The sequence below is a fragment of the Rhea pennata genome, chromosome 6 (assembly GCF_028389875.1).
Source record: "Rhea pennata isolate bPtePen1 chromosome 6, bPtePen1.pri, whole genome shotgun sequence".
Classification (NCBI taxonomy): Eukaryota; Metazoa; Chordata; class Aves; order Rheiformes; family Rheidae; genus Rhea; species Rhea pennata.
Genome location: NC_084668.1, coordinates 43,360,920 through 43,381,919, shown reverse-complemented (window position 1 = coordinate 43,381,919; position 21,000 = coordinate 43,360,920). Strand labels below are relative to the sequence as shown.

The 21,000-nt window shown below is 40.8% G+C and overlaps 1 protein-coding gene across 1 annotated transcript in view; it reads left to right on the top strand.

Annotated features, from left to right (window-relative positions):
* Window positions 1-21,000, top strand: part of TRPM8 (transient receptor potential cation channel subfamily M member 8) — a gene marked incomplete at its 5' end in the record, with an annotated part of 60,734 nt that overhangs the window by 16,272 nt on the left and 23,462 nt on the right. Inside the window, 13 exon segments of the mRNA XM_062578486.1 lie at window positions 2,518-2,695; window positions 3,451-3,623; window positions 4,578-4,752; window positions 5,913-5,980; window positions 8,926-9,123; window positions 11,429-11,531; window positions 12,605-12,723; window positions 13,788-14,075; window positions 15,230-15,325; window positions 16,229-16,251; window positions 16,253-16,389; window positions 19,257-19,402; window positions 20,110-20,222. Coding sequence (XP_062434470.1) covers window positions 2,518-2,695; window positions 3,451-3,623; window positions 4,578-4,752; window positions 5,913-5,980; window positions 8,926-9,123; window positions 11,429-11,531; window positions 12,605-12,723; window positions 13,788-14,075; window positions 15,230-15,325; window positions 16,229-16,251; window positions 16,253-16,389; window positions 19,257-19,402; window positions 20,110-20,222 — 1,817 coding nt within the window.

The window sequence follows — 21,000 nt, the reverse complement described above, 5'->3', positions numbered from 1 at the left end:
GTGTCATCAGTGGGGTTTAAAGCCCTCTGCAGGGGAACTGCCTTCAAATTACAGAAGTAACAAGATTTGGTAGTAACAGCAGGAAGCTCTCAATCCTGAAAGACTATGTGATGACAGTTATGGGGAGATTTGGGTCCTGAGCTTGAAAGCTTTGTATGCTAAGCTACAGCACTTGCAATGTTGTACAGGAGCCAGCTGATCCTGAGTGCTCTGGCCTGCAGTTACCTCCCTCTTCCACGCTTGCCTTCCCAGTACCATCAGACCATGCTGGGCATAGACATTGCAAAACAGTTTTTGCTGACAGGTAGTGAACTCCAAATCTAAAGCCCTCTCATCTGGGGAATACAATACTTGCCTTGGGCCCAGTGGCCTGCAGCCGGGGTAGCGCACGGCTTTGTGGCCCCCTTCCCCTCCCCTTCCCCCCACTTTGCAGTACTGTGAGTTCTCTTGGCCTATATCTTATGCCAACATGCCAAGCGTTAACAGGTGAGGACGGAAGTAGAAGATTCCCCTGACACTGTCCTGTTACTGGCATTCCTATGGCAATGCTTGTTGCTGTTGGGATGGCTCACCAGCTCTGTACAGCAGTTAATGTTTCTGGCAGGCTCCCCTCTCCCGTGGGGGATGGTCACCTGCAAAATACCCAAGGCTTCATGAAGTTGATGCTGCTTAGACTAGAAGTTGTGTGAGTCCGTTAGTTCTGTGTAGCTGCCTGACTCTTCTAGCCTTCCTCTGTGATATTAGTTGTGCTGTTTTGGGCCAAGTGCAATAGCTGCTCCTAGGAACCTTTCCTGGAATAGATGAGAATTTTCTTTAGTCCAAGTTAAATGCCTCTCAGGATATAGGCATTTGTTCCTCAGATCGATCGCTTGGTTTTGTTCCCCTGTGAACACTGGGCAATGTATACGAAATGCACCTGTGATTCAGGTCCACATTACAGCTTTTCATCCCTGGTGTGGGTTATATAGCTGTGAGTCTCTTCCAAAAGGCTGTCACACTAAACTACTAATAGTGATGAAAATGGGATAGGGATTTTGAATAATATAGCAAAAAAAGCTAGAGCGTCTTTTACATAAACGGAGAGAGAATAGATCCACATGAGGCCCCTCCCCCCCCCTTTTTTTTAATATACTGTGCTTTGTGGCACCTCATGCAATGTTCAAGCTTCACTACAAATTTTAACAAGTTATTGTAATGTATTATGCTTAAAATGCTGTTATATGGTATAAGGGTACATGTTATGTTAGGGACATCATCCACAATAAAATCTAGGCTTTGTGTTTATTAATAGTCTAATCAAAATACAACTGTAACTATTATTACTTCACTTAAAACAGTATCAGCACTAATAAACAATCCAAGCTAAGACAGAAAAGCTTTTTTAATAATAAAGTTAAAATTGTTATACTCCAAACTTCCCAGCAGTTTCCCCTTTCCTTTGGTGTTATGAGCACTCTTCTAGTGTTCTTCTGGATCATAAAGTCAACATTTTTGCCTTCCTGTGGTGGAAGGAGGGTTGAGAGGCTTTATGATGGCTCCTAAGGCCTTTTGAAGGAAGGCTGTCGATACTGGCTGTGGGGATCATGGAGATCCCATCCTCCTTATCCTGGGTTGTTTTTATAGATTATCACAGCAGTCTGTTACGCTCTTTCTTTACATTGGTTCCCAATTAATAGTTTTCTGCTTTATTTGTTATTTCTAAAACTATTTTTATGTGGCTTACAAGTTTGTACTAGAAGTGTATTCTTTATTGACTGTTGCCATTTGTTTTTACAGACTGGTCCCTCTTTCATCTGGTATCTGCATTCTTCCATGCCAGTCTTAAACTGTTCAATCACCACAGAATAACTGCTTGTTATCACTAAAAATAAAAGCCAAAAGCAAATGTAAATGATAGTTACCGTACTGCTAGACAATTGCTATTACAGCTAAAATCAGCTCTGGCCAAGACAAACCCAAACAAATCCTGAGAACTCAGTACACAGCCTGTAGACTTTTACTGGTAATGGCAAAAATCATATTTCCTGGGTTATACAGGTTAGCTTTCTGCCAAGTTCAACATGTACATGGCAGAACATGGTAGTGCAGTCTCAGCATTGCAACTCAAATACTTACTGACCAGGGATCAGGAGAGGCAAGCTGCAGTTTTGGGCCTGAACCTGGAAACTCTGGCATTGGGAGACTGTAAGGCTGGCAGTTATGGTCTTTGTTACAGTGCTAGTCTGACCCTTCCACTTAGTTCTGCTCACAGTAAGATTGTGCCTTGTCTCAAGACCTGAGCACTGACCTCTCAAGTGAGAAGAGAGCTTTGCAAGCCCTAGTAATGGGTGCCTTCTAGTAGAGGCAGGATAAAGATGCTTTAGAGGAAGAGACGCATACTCTGGTTTTTCATACTTTCACCTTTGTGTAGCAACTATTAGGACGATAGTCTGTACATTACAGAAGCAAATGTAATTCCTGATTTTTCCCAGCTGTCACTATCTCTTATATTTATTTTCTTGTTTTCTCTCAAACAAGTACATCCGTCTGTCATGTGACACAGACTCTGAAACACTCTATGATCTCATGACTCAGCACTGGCACCTGAAAACCCCCAACTTAGTCATTTCTGTCACTGGGGGAGCAAAGAATTTTGCACTCAAGCCCCGGATGCGCAAGATATTCAGCAGGCTGATCTACATTGCCCAGTCCAAAGGTAAAGACCTGCAAATGCATCTGTGTTATTTTATAAAACAGATAGCTGAAGAATGTTCATCAACACATAAGCTGGGGCAGTTGACACCTGGACCCTGTCTATTGACTTGGTTACCTAAATGACTGGGTTTGTTCTTACCACCTGGCAGGTGAAGTGCCTTGATGGAAGTCTGTTTTGATGTTTATTTGGAAGATACCTTCTGCTTCTCCAAGCCGCTGAATAAAAGAGTACCCATGAACTTAATTATAGTCACTGGAGTATAGGATAGGGTAACAGGATTCCCTGGACCTCATGATGTCCCATGCTAAACTTGCAGATGAACTTTGGCCTGGTGCCACTGCCTTTCTGCGTAATGGAGGGAGAGAAGGGCATGATCTATTGAGTATCACTCTGACTTGCATTTTGTGTAAGAGATGAACAGCTGGTTTTAGCAGCTTTGGCTGCATAAAGCCTGCTGAGGAAGAAGCTCAAAGCATCAGCAGGGAAGCAGAGCATTCAGTTTGTTTCTACCTGTCTGGTGCACTTCAGGTAAACATGATCTGCAGTTTGGAAGTAACAGGGTTTAGAGCTAGTCCTCAGCAGCTAGTCCTCAGGAGCGCCCATGGTAATGTAAAGCAAGTTGTGCAGCACATATTTTGTATTTAACTGAAGAGTAAATGCCTCTCCTGAGGCCTCAAGAGGGAATTGACTTGTGGTACCTTGGATATTGTGGATATTTTACTGCATCCTCCCATGTTACTTCATGTTATCTCCAGGGGCCTGGATTTTCACAGGAGGCACGCATTATGGACTGATGAAGTACATCGGGGAAGTGGTGAGAGACAACACCATCAGTCGGAGCTCAGAGGAAAATGTGGTGGCTATTGGCATAGCAGCCTGGGGCATGATTTCCAACCGAGAAAGTCTGATTCGCAGTAGTGATAATAACGTAAGAAATATATACAGTTCTCTGATGGGGAAACCAAGAGAAGGTTCCTCTTTAAATTGTAACAATCATGTTCCTGACTGACTGCTACTGTTAGCATCAACAGTGTATGTGCTTGGCTGGTGCTATTGGCATGTGATGACTGATGTGAATGGTCAGTGGAGATCTCTGCTTGTGCCTTCTGGTAAAGCAGAGCTAGACAGAATTTTTTCCAGTGCAGTGTTTCTGTAGAAGCATGTGTATTTAATCTGGCCTGCTACGTCCTAAACAATTCAACTTGAGGCCAGCTTTTCCTCAAAGTATGTAGCAGTGAAATGAAACAGCAGGTGCCTTTCTCAGAACTGGAGAGACCTAGAGTGTTCTTATGATCAAGATCACTACACACATCAGGCCTAGCAGGCCCACTAGCTTGTGGGTCTGCGTGGAAGTTAGCTGCTCTAATTTCATGTCTGGCAGAGAGTTAGGGAATCACCTCTTCCAAGGTTATTCTAGCCATTGTGAAATCCTTGCAAAGTAGCCCTCAGTGGGGTTTCCTATCAGCTAAGAAGTATTAGATTTGCTACTACTGTTAAGGATCGTGCTCATCCAATAATATTAGTGCCATCTGTCAGATACACTGGCACAGTCACCCGTATGTTTAGTCTACTAGATGTTACAGAACTTATCTGAAAAAAGAATACCCATTCTATTAGTCAAAAAAAAAAAAAAAAAAAAAAAAAAAAAAAAAAAAAAACAGTTGAATTTACTGAGGAGCATTGAAAGTAAGTTTGCCACAGATATAATGCTTGTCATGGCTGAAGGAATTATGCTGGACCTGGGACTGCCAGTGAGCAGTGTCTTGAGGCAGGAAATGCATAAAGTCCTAAATAATGGGGAATAATTGGCAGCCAGGAATTCAGCTGTTATTGGCTTGTCCTGCCTATGGATCTCTGTTAAACACTCTGCTTTTGATTCTAGGGGTACTACTTGGCCCACTATATAATGGATGATCTCAAGAAAGACCCTCTCTATTGCCTAGATAATAATCATACCCATCTCTTACTGGTTGATAATGGCACCCATGGGCACCCAGCAACAGAGGCAAAAGTGCGAACTCAGTTAGAAAAGTACATTTCAGAGCGAGTTATCCCAGGTAAGTGTGGATGTCAGACTGCTTACTTCCTTCTCCCTAATGCTTGCAAGATTTGGGGCTGACTTTTCAGAGTTTCTTGAGAAATGAAAGAATAATGTCATAGCCTCTGGATGCTGAGCTGGAAGGGACGTTATCTGCATCACTTCTTGAGCACCTTCAGAAAGTACCAGACTTCTTGATAGCAATACCTCTCCCCTCATCTTCCTTTTGTGTATGTGGCAGTAGCCTGCCACAGTCCTTTCTGGGACACAGCGAATTAACTGTTCGAGCATTGCAGTCCTTTCCTCTTCTTACCTGGCTGTCTGTTGGAAGCTGATCCTTGTCTTCTGCGTATTCCTCACCTGGCACTGAATTGCAAATAGCTCAAGCACAACTGTGAAGGAGCTGAAGTTAAACTTTTCTCAGATATTCATTTGCAAGTGCAATTGATACATCTGCGGCCTGATCCTAAATAATCTCTCTTTGCCCCTTCCTTGCTGGGAAGGAAAATTCAAAGGCCTTGAATGAAAGTTCTTAAGTTCTTTTTGACTGCCTGCTTCAGCTGAAACATACTTATTGCTAGCCATGATGAAATACTCAGACTCATGAAATTTGGTGTCTCCTAAAACCACCAGCTTCTAAAGTCATGGGATTCCTGGCTTTTATTTACAATTGAAAATATAAAGAATCAGAGATTCTGAATCTTCCACTTGCAATAAGAACTTTACACCCAAATTCAAAGTGGTCAAACCAGTAGGTAAACAGAATAAAATTGCATGTTTGGGGAACTTTGGTGCTTGTAACAGTTATGACTGTTAGGAGGAAAAAACGTGTTGAGAGAAGGGTGTCTGATGCCACTTTAGACAAAACATTAAGCAAAAAAGGAGTTTCCATTTAAAAATGGAAAAGCTGTTAATAAAATCATAGAATGGTAAGGTTGGAAGGGACCTCTGGAGATCATCTAGTCCAACCCTCAGCATAGCCCTGTACAGGCATTGAACCCACAACCTTGTCATTAGCAGCACCACGCTCTAACGAACTGAGATAGGTTTGACAATCAACAGTAAACTAGCATCAGAGTGTCTGCTTGGAAATTATTTAATTGTACTAAGGAAAATGAGTTGTTCAAATACATTGATTGGTTGAATCTTTTACCCTTTTGGTTTTGGCATGTTCCACAGAATCTAATTATGGTGGGAAGATTCCAATTGTATGTTTTGCCCAAGGTGGAGGAAAAGAAACTTTGAAAGTAAGTTTATTTCTTCATTTATTTCCAGAAGAGTAGGGACATTGTGGAATAATTTATCTTAAATGTTAAAACAAGCAACATGATAAAATGGACAGTCCTGCTATTCACTGAAGCTTGCCTGGTCCTTGCTATAGATAGTTACTGTTTGCAATTGTGTTTAAACTTACAAGGTTTATTTCAGTTCAAATTTTCTGTGCAAAATTTCTGCCTCAGGCTGACACTTCTGGAAAACTTTTGTCTGGGACAGTTAATTTCTTTCATAACAAATCTAGCATAAAAATGGTTGTTTCTGGGTTTTATATAAGCAGTAGTCAGGAGAGTCTTTGTCAACCATGTAGCTCTTGAAGCTTTTGTGTAAGTTTTGGCTTGGAAAAACTGACTTGAACATGCTCAGAGATTAGTGTTTCCTTATAGTATTCTGGGAAAATAAGCTGATCCTGGAAATATTCTGGTTTAAAGCTCACTTGAACCTATTATTGCTAGCTCTGAGAGCTGTGGACTGCACTAGCTAAACAAGGCAAGAAAGCTCTGCTTGTGCCAAGCCTCCTGAGCCTAGAAGGGAAGGAAGCAGGCATCAAATTTGAGTAGATGACAGTCAAGAAGAATGTGAACAGAATGAAGGAGGCAGATATCAAAGTTTCTTGAAGCAGGATGTCTAAGTGATGCTGGAAGGGGAAAAGGGACAACTTCTAGGTCTGGACTAGGGTTAAATAACAGCGTTGTTACTTCCTTCTCCATCCTGGCAAGAGTGAAAAAGAGTGGCCTGAGCAAGGAAGGTGGGACTGGTGGAGCAAAGGAGGCCTGGGGCGAGGGGATTTGAAGTGAGGAGATCTGAAATCTGGTTCTCTTGGGAGGGAACAGCAACACTGGGTGAGGAGGAGACAGATCTGACCAGTAGTGAGAAGAGAAACTGATGTAGTCTGGACTGAAGGAATTTGAGGAGGCACTGGGAAAAGAGCCTGGCTTTTGCAAGAGGATACAATGAAGAGTGTGTCAGCATTTATGAGTTAGTGAAACTGAAGCAGAAAGATTTTTAAAATTACCTCTTTTTAAGAGGTGATCTTGGTACTATTCGTTCTGACCAGAATTATGCTTTTAATATTGATGCTAATGTAACTGATTTGCCTGTCAGGATGACAAACAATGTGAATTGTAAGCACAGTCCCTGTTATTGCTTCATTGCTAACATTAATCAATTAGTCTAAACCACTCTGTAAAGTATCGCATCGTGACCTCAGGCTCTCTGTGGGCTTTCCAGGTTTTCCAGTTCCATTCATATGCTCAGTTTTAGCTTTACCCACAGGTAGATCATGGATGAATACAGATCCTGAGTTAAATATGCTAATCAGAGGTTAATGGAAAGCAGCCATTCAGTGTTTAGTGATGCTTTGCTACAAGTGATGTGTTAAATATATCAGCTTCCTTTTGGTTCCAATTGAAAGCATTTGAAAGAGGATTTGACCATCGCTGAAGGATGTTGTTTCTATATGCCATGCAGCGTAGCTAGTCAGGCAGCCTTATGAATTGCATGTGTATTATGGAGAGTCCTCAAAGCCACTATTAGCAAGTGATACATAACACAGATTTATTAGTTATATAATCAGAATGAATAAAACTGTATCAAATCAAACACACAAATTCCTGTCAATAAGTTACTCTGAAAAATAACCAGATGATAGTTTGAATAAGGCTTCATGCCAGCTTGGTTACTTATCAACGCTACTGGTACATACAGATATCAGTCTAGCTTCCTGATTGCTTACAGGTGAAGCCATCCTCTCAAGAACTGGACTGAATCTCTGATCAGTCCAAAGTAATGCAGTAAATGCCACACTGCAGATATTTTTGTGTCATGCCTTAGTCCTAGTAGTGTCAGCCAGGAAAGACTCCCTCATTCTAGGCTTTTGTGACTTTTGTTTGACAATAGGAATCGACTTTAGCGGAGAAGTGAAATTGTTTCAGATTTTTGTTTTAAAACCCCTGCAATATACGATATGCACTGTAGCTGGTCCCTCTTATGAAAACCACTTTAATCCAGTTGTCAAGAAAAAATATATTTCTTGTTTCATGTATCTGTTCTCTAACTGAAAAGTGTAATATGTGTTTGTAATTTGACAGCTCCAAGTTCTTTTTCATGAAAGTACCTCTAAGTGTTTCTAGACAGCTGATAGATGTTCTGTCTTCCCTGTGGTTGATTATCACTTGCATTCATTCCTTTGGTCCAATTTGCTGGCAGGCAGCTTATATTTCGGTGACTGTGTTCTTAATAGTGATGAGGCAAAGGAAATAAATGTCTCCTCTTGTGGTCTTTGCAGCATGAGTTAATGTTTCTTCTGTCATTATTTCAGCACTTTTTTTCTTTCTTTCTTTTCTGATGGTTATGTAAGCAGTGTATGATGTTATATGAGAAACCATCTGAGAAGCCACTTGGAGATTTTCAACAATATTAGAGTCCAATTTTCTCATGATGTTAAGGAAATTATCTGTATTTAAGAGTCTGCTGCTTGTATCTCCAACAAATAAAGCAGGAGCCTTGTATTCAGCTGTGGTGTTTCTTAAGCATTGCTGTGCCATAGAAGTGGCTGTAGGTAGGAACTGTTGCAATGTGTCCTGAATGCCTCTTCTGCTTGGCAGTTCTTCTGCCTTTCATGTTCTTCTGATCAGCTCTAACACTTGGCAGATAATGATTTCTGTCCCTCGGCATCTTTGAGCCTCTTTACAGTCCTGTGTCACTTGATGGATGGAGTTATATGCTTATACTTGGTAAGGTATCAATTGGTATTAATGAAACTGCTATTCTGGGCCATGGTATTAATGAAATTACTGTTATGGACCATGGATTTCTGTTTTACTCAACCTCAGTCAAATCTGAAATTTCTGAACTAGTAGCCTCAAAAAATGTAGTCATTGTTCAAGTGATCATCTGTCCCTCTTTGTTTCCCTAGTCTATCAATGTGGCCATCAAGAGCAAAATTCCCTGTGTTGTAGTAGAAGGCTCTGGCCGGATTGCTGATGTCATAGCTAGCTTGATGGAGACAGAAGGTACTGTTACTTCTTCATGTGTCAAGGAGAGCTTGCTCAGGTTTCTGCCTCGCACCATTTCAAGACTCTCAGAAGAAGAAACTGAAAGTTGGATCAGATGGGTAAGTGTGTGCTACTGCAGAGAACTGAGAAGGCTGAAAGTTGGTGTGAGGTAGTGGGGGAAACAAGGGGTCAAGAGCAACCTGTGATTTCAAATTCATGAGCATTATCATCTGCTAACACCCCCATTAGCAGAACTCCTCCTTGCAAGATACCCTTGAGGTATCTTGAGGTGTGGTTTGACAGGATTGAAGAAGGAAAATCCCAAACACTTTTGTTTTACAGGCAGGAAAACAGAAGATGGGTGGTTGTGCCCTTTGGGAAGGGAAAAACATATGTCTGGTTTTTGGTTTTGGGTACAGGGAGCAAAAGCTAGATGTTTCATAACTGCCTGCTCCCTAGATTCTTCTGGAGCACTGGCTGCCGGCTGTGTCTCTTGGTTGATGTGCTGGCTAGTATTGCAGTTCATTTGTGTGCTTTGTGAAGATGATGAAACTGGATGCTTACTGATTCAGGCTTAGCACTGCTGTGTCTTGTGGGGTTGTCCAGAGACAAAGGGTCATCTCTGTTACCCCTCAGATTTTCTAATTGTAACAGTTCTACTTCAAGATCCTCTTATATCTGCCAGAAAATTTTGACCTTTCTTCCATTATGTGTCCCTTAAGATCAGACAAGAGAGATTTGTTTTATAGACTAGCAGATGAGCCTTTAGGACTAGTGGCTTATTTGGTCACCATTTCACCATATTGCTACCATAGCACTATCCTCACACTGTCTCCTGTGGGACATTGTTGCTAAATAAATCATGGCCTTATTAGTACTGTGTACATGAACTGCAGTTGAAGGAAGAACATTGTACCTACACTAAGTCAACCCTAGCCACTGTATATGCACCAGTGAACTTGTGTTAACAAGGTTAGATTGACCAGAGGTAGAGCAGCACCCAGGATTTAGTCACTGTTTTGATCCCATGTGTACCTGTGTATTACAAGAGGATTTTTCAGAGAGTGGGGAAACTGGAGAGCTAAGGAGAGCGTTTGCTGTTTTGAGTTGCATGGGCCAGCCTCAGGAAACTATTCTGACTCTGATTACCTGACCTTCAGATAGACCTGTTTTCAGGTATATTTCTGCCCTCCCTAATAGGAGCAGAAAAGACTGAGCTCAGGAAAATCTTAATGATCTGTTACTCTCAGAAGTTTTGTTCTTAGCAGCACTTCAGCTCAGTGAACAATCTATTGACTTGAGCTAATTGACTTTCTCAATTAACTGCCCAATGCTTTCTTGGGATTTGGCTTTATTTTCTTTCCTTGGTCAATTATCTCCTACCCACGGTCACTGTGGTGGGGAGTGATTGCACATTAGAACCTCTGCAGAAGTCCCTAATGGGGGATGGAAAATGTTATGTTGCTTCCTGTATGCCTAAGGTCCTGTCTCTTAGCTTTTCTTCCCCCTTCAACTATTTTTAATGAATGTACCGTTGCAGATTGTTTTACTGGGCTCAGAAAGGGATTCAAGCCCCCAAACTTCATCTATTTCCTTTAATATGAACCAAGCAAATTCCTTGCTGTTGAATTTTAAGGGATTGTTTTTAATAAGGCCTGAGCGAAAATCTTTCATCAGAGCTTGGCATGGGGAGTCCATGAGGCATCACGCAAGTGTCTCCTCTGCAATCTGCTCTAGCTGACCCTGCTTTGAGTAGAGAGTTTTGACTAGATGATTTCCAGAGGTCCCTTCCAACCTCAGTGATTCTGTGACTCTTACAACAAGTTTAGAGGAAGCAGGACAGTAGACATGGTTTTATGCAGAGAGAGGCCTGCAGAAATTGAGTCTTAAGCTACCTTTAGAACTTGGAGGCTGTGGCATTCAAAAATGAAGAGGAAGAATTGCCCTCTGAGCAAACCATGAGCCTATGATTTCCAGAATGAGGTCAACACTGGGAAGTGTGGAGTTGCTGGAGGCAGCTTTTCCTGTTTGGTTTGGTCAGCTGACCACACTCTTCACTGCTTCTGCTGACCTGCTTTGTAGTATACCTCATTCTTCACTTAAGAGTAGCTAAGATATTTTATGTTTGCAAGAGTAAAAGTAAGAAATCTTTAGAGAGAAATCATTTCTGTTTCTGATGGAGCATGAGGAGCCAGAAATAGTCCTCCAATAAACTGCTAGACATTTGTTGGAACTCACACTATCATTTAATTTCAAAATAAATTTCATGATTTACTTCTGTTTGAACTTAAGTTCTAACTGCATGTGGAAATGGACCTGATGAGAATCAGCTTTGCTACAATATGATGGGAAATTTCGTCTAAAGATACTGATGAACTGATAATTGTCCTAGTTACTTTAAAATCTAACTCTTCCTTTTTGTAGATCAAAGAAGTCCTTGAGAACCCTCATTTGCTGACAGTTATCAAAATAGAAGAAGCTGGTGATGAAATTGTGAGCAATGCCATTTCTTTTGCTCTGTACAAAGGCAAGTAATTGTCTTTTTGTTCAGTTTTCTTTTAATTAGGTAGATAAAATAGATTAGCCTGGGTTTTTGAATAGTGGGGTTCAGCTTTAGACAAATGCATCCTAGCTTCTCAATCCACAAGGTGAGCTGTGTTGTGAACCTAGAACACATTAATACTTTTGCAGGAACTAGCAGCCTTTTCAGAAAGTGAGCAGCGAAGGGAACATATACGTAGGCTGTTAGCTGCTGCATATAGATGCAACAAGCTTAATCCTGACTGGCCTAGAAAACACTAGCTTTTTGTAGCTCTGTAACACTTAGTTTGACTTGTGCTTTTTTCCTTTTCTCCTGCAAAATTCCCTGTTAAACTATTATTGATGATATGAAAGTATGTGCATGGGGAGAGAAATCAAAGGAAACAGTTTATATCCACTGTGGGAACCTTAACTTTATAGGTCTTTCCCAAAGCAGTGCTATCTCTCTAGAGGTAAGCTGCTGCCAAAGAGTGGAGCTCGGCTTCATCTGCAGTCAGATGGGCAGCCTACAGTCTGCACTCATGTGGGCAGCCTACAGCAGTGTTAAGGGATCTGTTAGAGTATAGGAGATGGAAGTTCAGTCTAAATAATTAGCAAGGCATTCAGTAATGCTTTGGGAATCCTATAACGGTATATGTTTTCTTTGAGTAGCCCTTAGCCAGTTAATTAACAGTGAATGTGCAGGACTACTTCCTAACTTTTACAGACTCCAGTGACTTGCTGCAGCACGTCACTTGAGAGCCTGGGCTCTCCACTGTTCCAGCAGAGCAGAGCTGATTCTCTACAAAGGTTGCAGGACTGATTTTGCTTTCCTATCTGTGCAGGAGGAAAGCTCCTGAACATTACCGTTCCCTGTGACATTTCCTTTGTCAGACCTCATTGAGGATCCTGTAGAACTTCGTCTGTGTAGTGGATGTAGGACCCTGAGGAGTCTAGAGGAAAGACTATGCAGTTTTTGTTTGTAGGGTGTTCAGAGCAGCTTGATTATGCCAATTTAAGGGCAAATGGCCTGAGATCCCAAGATTTGATCTTTTACCTAGAGAATTCTTTCACCTGCAGCTTTCAGCACCAATGAACATGACAGAGATAACTGGAATGGACAGCTAAAGCTGCTGCTAGAGTGGAACCAGTTGGACCTGGCTAGTGATGAGATCTTCACCAATGACCGAAACTGGGAGGTACAGACCGCTTCTGTCAGAGCACAGCGTGAAGGGTCAGGGAAGAGGTCAGAAGAGAAATACATTGTAATAGCAGCCGCTACCTCAGCATCTCAGTCCTCATGAGGATAAATAACATCCTTTCCTCCTTGAACAGATTTAACCAATTGCAAGGATTACCTGCCCATACCAGAATCTAGGCCATGCAGTGAAGGCAGTTGCATGTGAGAAAGAACAATTCTGATGACTGTAGCAGCATAAAGGAAAATGTGGCAAGTAGCCACATGTGTCAGTCCCTTAGTTAAGTGATCAGTAGTCAATCTCATTTAATGCTGCTGAGTGCTATCTGAGCACAGCTCAAAACTGGAAAGGGTGTGGAGTGCCTACTGACCTGGATCAGTCCCTCCAGACTTCCCTTGGGCACTTTTCAGGAGTGATGAGCCATAAGTAATTATGAATTCAGTCCTGCCTATTTAGTCCAGCATCTGTTTGCTAGACAAATAGCAAATGTCTTATTCAAAGGGTGCCAATCCAGATCTTTTCAGTGATATAAAAATAGTCAAGAAAAAATACCCCCACAAACAATATTAGAGTAGCAAGCCTTGTTTATAAGTCTCATTAGCAATAGCAAGGGTAAAATTTATGGAATATGGGCAAAAGATAGTATTGTGAAAGTCAATCTCTTCAGTACAGAAATTCTCAGCAAAATCTGGTAAATGAGCATAGAGAGGTGATCATACAGTGTGTGAAAATTTCTGCTGTACGTTCCCTCTATTCCAAAACTTTGAACCTGCTCAATGCATTGTAAGGAGCAGGTCTGTCATCCTTGGAGACTGTGTGTATAGATTTGAAGAGCAGCGTCTGATGTTGCAGACAGTGTGGGCAAGGAAGAAAGCAGCTAACCTGTTGCTTCAGCCAACATTTTTTTTTTTTTTTTTTTTTTTTTTTTTTAATTTGAGAAGCCTGAAGCTGTAGGGTTGAATTAGGCTGAGACAGGGAAACCATTCTTTTGTACTCTGAGAGGGTGCTATCTGCTATTTGTATCTCACATGCTCCCTAATATTCGTCTTTCCATTTCTTTCCAGTCAGCGGACCTTCAGGATGTCATGTTCACAGCTCTGGTAAAAGATAGGCCCAAATTTGTTCGTCTCTTCTTGGAAAATGGCTTGAACTTAAGGAAGTTCCTTACAACAGAGGTCCTTACAGAGCTGTACACAAACAACTTCAGCAGCCTGGTGTTTAAGAACCTGCAAATTGCAAAGAATTCCTATAATGATGCACTCCTCACATTTGTGTGGAAGATGGTTGAAGACTTCCGAAGAGGTCTCAAAAGAGATAAGAACAGCAAGGATGAGACGAGGATACAGTTCTCAGTAAGTGACAAAAAAGTTGATTTCACTGCAAGTCCCCTGGAAGGAAGAGACAAAAAATTTGTTTTGTTTCTGATGTAGCAGGATTTGCTTTGACAATCTAAGTCTTGTTTTAAATTTAACATAGTGCCCTATTTTCCGAATGCCTGTTAGGACAGAGTTGTTTAATTACAAGAGAGGAATGGGTGAGTTTATTTGGGTATTCAGTTAAAAGATTTATTTATTTATTTATTTGATCAGAGCTATCAAAAAGCATGCTCTAGTTATGTTTGCAGTTTACACCAATGTGAATTCAGAGTCCACTACAGAGGTGCCAGCTGGACATGAGGAATTTGGATTCTCATCTCTTGGTCCATATTTAAAACTTTTAAATGGCAGGACTAAGTAAACCTTGCTAGCTGCAAGGATGCCAAGCACCTTCTGGGCTTTATTTCATTTTCAGACAGAATCAGACTCCCTAATTGTTTCACCATGGTAGATCCAAGCATCAGATCCATATCTGAGTTACGAAGCTGGAGTTCCAGATATGAATGTTCTGAGGTCAGCTGTGGACTTAGGGAGATGCAACACACATGAAATTCAGGGAAATTTGGTTTGAAACTGCTATTTCACTTTAAGAGTTTCCACTGAAGCTTATGCTCCTTGAAATTTTCCTTTACTGCTCAGGAATCATTTCATGAGAGCTTTACCACCCCAGAATCAAATTGCTCGAATGGAAGGTGATGATATAAAACTTCCTCTCTGTTTTTAAGTTTTCGTGAAGTTCTGGGTCTTGCTTAAACACAAAGGTCTATTGGCATAAAGTTAGGATTCCTGTTAGAGATTATTCATCCATGGTGTCTAAACAAAGTCAAGCTGTGAACCAGAGTGACTAAGCTATGTGGATAAAGCAGAACGTGACTTTGTCCTGAATTATCTGTGATGCCCATTTTAGGAATAACTGAGGGCTGAGTCTCTTACATAAAATAAGTTATGGTAGCCTTGTATTTTCCTAAGTTGGTGGGAGACAAGTACCAGATAGTCAAGAGAGAAGATTGGAAGATCAGTGGGCTGTCTGTAAATGCAATAAAATATGAAAAAGAGGGTGTCAGGCTAAGGATTTGTTCCAGCTAGAATCAGTTTATTGAGCTCTGAGGTGTTGTTACTTTTTCTTTCAGGATGAATGTCCTATCACAAGGCATCCATTGCAAGCTCTGTTTATTTGGTCAATTCTTCAGAACAAGAAAGAATTGTCCAAAGTCATCTGGGAGCAAGTAAGTTTTTTTGTTTGTTTTTTGTCTCCTTTGCAAACAGCATAGCAGTGTTCCTTGTCTCTGGTTTATAGGCCTTTGAAGGCTGTGGATCCAATCTGCAAACGCAAAGCCACAAAAGGTAACTTCTAGGTGGCTTTCTAAGTAGATTTAATATTACCATATTGTGTTTGGATGTGGATTTCATACTTGCCTTTTCCTACTGTCAAGTGTGAGTCAGCAGGCCAAGTTAGCATTTAATTACATACAGTTTTACATTTCTTATCTGTGTTCAATCTTGGATGCTTAGTTCCCTTCCATTCCCCAGTCCCGATGTGTTCTGATCCCAGATATTTGGTTTAAATTCATTTCTAATTCTGATTAGACAGTACATTTCATGATAACTGTATAAAATAATGTCAATGAAAGTCTTTCTATTCCAGTCTAGAGTGTTTCAGAAAGCTGAGGGTGATGCATAGGTCACAAATGTTAGGGTAATGCAAGCAAAGCTATTGGATACTCCTGTTCATGTGGTTCTGTATGTCTGAAACGGAGTGCCTCCTCCCTGCATATGTGGATGTTTTGCACTAAAACAGTCTGGGCACCTCATGGTAGATCTAACTGGTTCCAGGCTGGTGCATAGTGAAAAATGTGGTGGAGCTCACAGGGGAGAAGATCTCATTTTGTGAATCTCCAGGCAGAAATGCAAAACTGATACCTAACTATTAAATATGTGAACTTTTCAGATTGGTAACAAAGTTGTTATTAAAATAATACAGTGATGATTACTGGTTTTTTGAGACTGGATCTTCTTGTGCTGATCTTGACTGGAAACACACATAATGAACAGCAAAAGGGACATCTCTCCCTCCCTCCCTCCCTCCATCTCTCTCTCTCTTTTTTTTAATGTTACAAATTCCTTTGCAGAGGGCTTTGCATGACTTTACTCTTTCCACAGACCAGAGGTTGCACTTTGGCAGCCCTTGGGGCCAGTAAACTCCTGAAAAGCCTGGCTAAGGTGAAGAATGATATAAATGCTGCTGGTGAGTCTGAAGAACTTGCTAATGAGTATGAGACGAGAGCAGTAGGTAAGTGCCTTTTTCAAGTCCTTATGGAAGTTGAATAGAGGGGATGAGAGGTCAGGAATTTGTTTCATTTCTTGGGATGTTGTATCTTTTAATGATCTTCAGATATGATATGTAGCAATGATGGCATAGTGATGTTTTTGTTCTGTGCCAATAAACAAACTGATAACCCTGCTGGTTTTGTTCAGCTGAATGCAAGGCAAGGCAATTCATTGAATTTGCCTGAAATGCTCCATAGAAATTCAGACATTTCAAAAGGAAGTAGAAGGAAAGCTTTATTTATAAAAATGTAGATATCCAACATTAAATGCTTCCCTTTAATGCCAAAACTTGATTTACTACTTGGAAGTCCCTTCCATACCACCTGTTCCCGGTTGAGGCTGTTTGGTTCTGCCTGAAGAGTGTTCCCTTTCTTGAGGGAAAAAAAACCACATAGTTCTAATGGTAAGGCTAAGAAAGAGGAGTTCCTAGAAATGGAGAGGAGAGTACAGAATCAGGGAAGCTTTCTTAGCATATGAGTACTAGCCATAGTCAGGTTGGGAAGAGCCACCCTTCAGATTTGTATGAGTACCTTTAAGGGAGGGAGAAAAAATTTGAGATAAAAGCGGATTAGACTCCTAAGTTTTGAACTACAAAATAATATCTACCTAATTCCAAGAAGACAAGCAGTTCAGTGTCATTTATTGAGAAAGCAGATCTTGCTCGACTATTTTTCTTCCTTTGTATGACCTCCAGTTTCTCCTATTGCAAGCACTGTCAGCAATTCAGAATCTTGAACCCAGCATCTCGAGGGGCTGGAGTGACCACCAGTTTCTTATTTAATGAAGTAATTGCTGTCAGAGGAGACAGATGTATTTTTTCTTTTTTTAAGGACTTCAATTTTTGGAACACTGCTAATGTTTCATCAGTACCTAATAAACCATCAGAAACATGCAAATGAAAACCAGCATGGTCAGTAGACACTAGAACAGGGATTTATTTTGTAGCACCCACCTTTTAAGAAGTTCAAGCTCATCTGTGGTACAGCTCAATGCAGGACCTTTATTCCTGACCTAAGAGGGAAATACAATACAGTGCTGCCTCTGCCGCTTTATTGCAGGTTATAGCCTTGTACTCTTGCCTGATCTGCAAGTGGAAAACAGTGAATCCAGAAATGCATTTGCTTCCCAAATATTTTTTTGTCATCACCGTAGGTCAGACTAGGTGACTGTGAAGTTATAGTCCTGCAGGCTGAACAGGGAAACTTCATGGAAATGTTGGTTGAAAGCACCTGGGAGGCCAACCTTCTACTTGAAGTGGGACTATCACCAGGGCTAAATCTGTTCAGCCATGGCTTTATTTAGCTGAATCTTGAAAATCTCTAGGTGTGGATATTGTTTTATTGCTGATGAAAGCAGAGCATGTTTGCTCCTGTTCTGGAGCTAATGGAGTCTAAATTGACCTGTTGAACTTCTAGCCTTAGTTTTGTTTGTGTGTATGTCCGAATGATTACAAAGCTCTAACGCTATCTGCTAAATAATGGAGCTGGTTGTGGGAGTTGGCCCTCTAAAGGGCTATGCTGAAAATCTGTTGCTTGTTACCAGAAAGTATCTTATATTTCACAGGGAAAAAACTGTTTTGTATATGTATATATGTGTGTGTTTGTGTTTTTTTTTTTTTTTTTCCTTAAAGGTATGTGCATTCTTTAGGCCTAATTATTTAGCAAGACCTTATGAAGTGAACAGGTACCACTGAATTCTGTGGGGAAATTCATCAAAACTTATCTGCATATTGTAGCATATCTGGCAATGCTAGCTGAAGGTATTGCTGCACATGTACTTCCTTGCCGTTATGGTAGCACAGCTGTTTGTGAAGTACCTAAGGAAATAAGCTCTTTGAGAGGAGAATTTCTAGTGAAGGTGGATTTGTTTTCTAAAAACTGATCACTTTTCAGGGCAGCGGTATATTGCACTCTGCCATGGATATGCCAACAGAGATATCTACCAGGGGGGAATGTGCAGAGATGGAGACAGAAATAACTTTCTTTATCAAGTATTGCAGCTGAAAGCCTGTGTAAAACTGTGGTCTGAGATTTTGCCTTAGCTTTGTATTGGTAACACTCAAAGCAATGCATCATAGGTCTAAAACTTGTTTCCTGTTTAAATAGCTGCCTTCTATGCAGATATGCCCTGCAAGTCAGACTTGTTTCTTCACTCCACATGTATGACTAGTATAAAAATTCCAGAGATAGAATAAGAACATCATGGCTTTTCTGAAACAGACATGTTAGGAATGCATTTCCCAGCCTGAAAGCATCAGATTCTTGTTTTCTCATTTAATTCTGCTGGTAATATGGGACTATTGAGACTGACTGTAATCATCATATCAGTGACGAATGAAAATAAAATGAACCAAGCAGATGTATGGAGTCATATGAATTGCAGAATTTCGTATTTTCCTCAGTTTTTAGTGCAGAACTGAACTCAGTGGTGTAGTTCTTTGTAAACTTATTGAGTACTACAGTTTTCCATTCAGACATGAATTCTGTATGAAAACTTAGTATGTGCAGTTGGAGTGGTAAAGCAACATGCATGATGCTTTACAGTGCTGAAAGTGTGGAAAGAGCTTTTGTGTGTATGTATATGTGTATTATAGTTTTTGAAGTCATGGAAGACAAATGCATCTGAGTTAGTGGAAAATTAAGTCTGAACTTGGAACTAATGTGTGAGTGATTGTGATAGAAAATGTAGTAGAAATATGCAGCAAGTACCAGACGAATGTTAGACTGGGGAATTCCTGCCTTTTGGGCTATGCAACTGTGGCTAAATGGGGACAAGGGCAGATTTGATAGAGTTACTTTCTCCCCTTGTGGGGCTGCTTCTGTCCTCCAGAGCTGTTTACTGAATGCTACAGCAGTGATGAAGATCTAGCTGAGCAGCTGCTGACCTATTCCTGTGAAGCCTGGGGAGGGAGCAACTGCCTGAAATTAGCAGTGGAAGCTAAAGACCAGCAATTCATTGCACAGCCAGGAGTGCAGGTAATATTAGTGAAAAGAAGGCACACAGGTTTCTGTGACTTCTATGATCTAGGTCATTCTAAAGAAAATAAAGCAAATATTCTTGTGAAAATGCTACCTTCACATGAATAGTTTGTGAAAGGCCACGACTCAGACACTGTTCTCCCAGAGTGTGAGCACTGAGCTTTGCAAGAGGGTGAAGAAGCTGTGTCTTGCAGTATCTTTAAAGAATAAATGATTGCAGTGGTAGGAAATGTATACCAGAGAGCACTGATTGTGGCTGGCTGAGGACAAGGTACCTGGCTCCTCTTGCTGAAATAGGAAGTGGCTGATTTGTCCACACATGTTAATTCAAGAGGGGAAGGTTTGATTTAGAGCTCTAAATCATAGCTAGCAAGATGATAGAGCCTGCCAGAACTGACTTCTCTCTTGGCACAGTTTCTGTGTGCACATAGTGTGAATGTACTACGTGGTATAAAAGTACCATACAAATCTTGTCAAGTCCTGCTCAACTTTGCTTTGAACTAATCCTGTAGAGAGAATAGCTGGATTAAGCAACTAGGGTATTGTAACTGATGTAGAAAGCTTTTCGTATTATTGAACTGGTAATCCTGGTTACTCCTCTGTTTTAAATCTCAAAGCTTTTCTCTAAATCAAATATCATCTGATAGTATTCCTGGGTTATTTTGTTGCTGTTAGAAACTAGGATGTTTTCTTCTTCCCTGCAGAATTTCCTTTCCAAGCAGTGGTATGGAGAAATTTCAAGAGATACCAAGAATTGGAAGATTATATTGTGTCTGTTCTTTTTCCCTTTAATTGGCTGTGGTTTCATCTCATTCAGGTAATGAACTGGGTTCTCATTAGCAGAAGTAAAGCAAGTCAATGTAGTCCTAGAATCATAGAATAATTGAAGTTGGAAGAGGTGTGTGGAGGTCTTCTAATCCAAGCCCTGCTCTAAGCAGGGTCAGCAGTTTGCCTAAAGCCATGTCTTGTTGGCTTTCGAATGTCTTAGGGATGGAGACTCAGGCTTTTGAATATCTCCAAGAATGGAGACTTCACAACAACACTATTCCAATATTCTATCATCCACAAATCTCTCCATTTTAAGTGTTAACATGTGTTTTGCTTTATGGTAGTAGCTGAGTTGTGCAATGAGCTTATTCTAATCAGCTCACCTAAGCAGGAGATGATCGTGCCTGCTGTATGGATGGAAAAATGATAGAGTTGCAGGTTAATTGACTTATCCACAGAGAACAGATAGGGAGGTTTACATCAGAGCTGATGATTGGCATGGCCTGATTTGAAATCAGATTCACCTTTTGCTACTCGTAGATTCTCTTGTTACAGCATGGTCACATGAGAAAGGCTACTGATAGGCTGCTGTAGCTCAAGAGTGGGCGTAAGTGGACCACAGACAGCTTTCTTTTGGCTTATCTTTAGTGTCTGTGCCATTTCTACTAACAAATGCTTTCTGAATGCTGCTAATAATTAGACAAGGGCTCAAATAAACATATTTAGTGGCTAAATGAGATTTTTGATAGATTACTTTCTCGTTTTGATCTGGAGTTAAGATGTGCCATTTTACTTGTTTGCTTGAAGCCAGTGGATGCAGAACGACT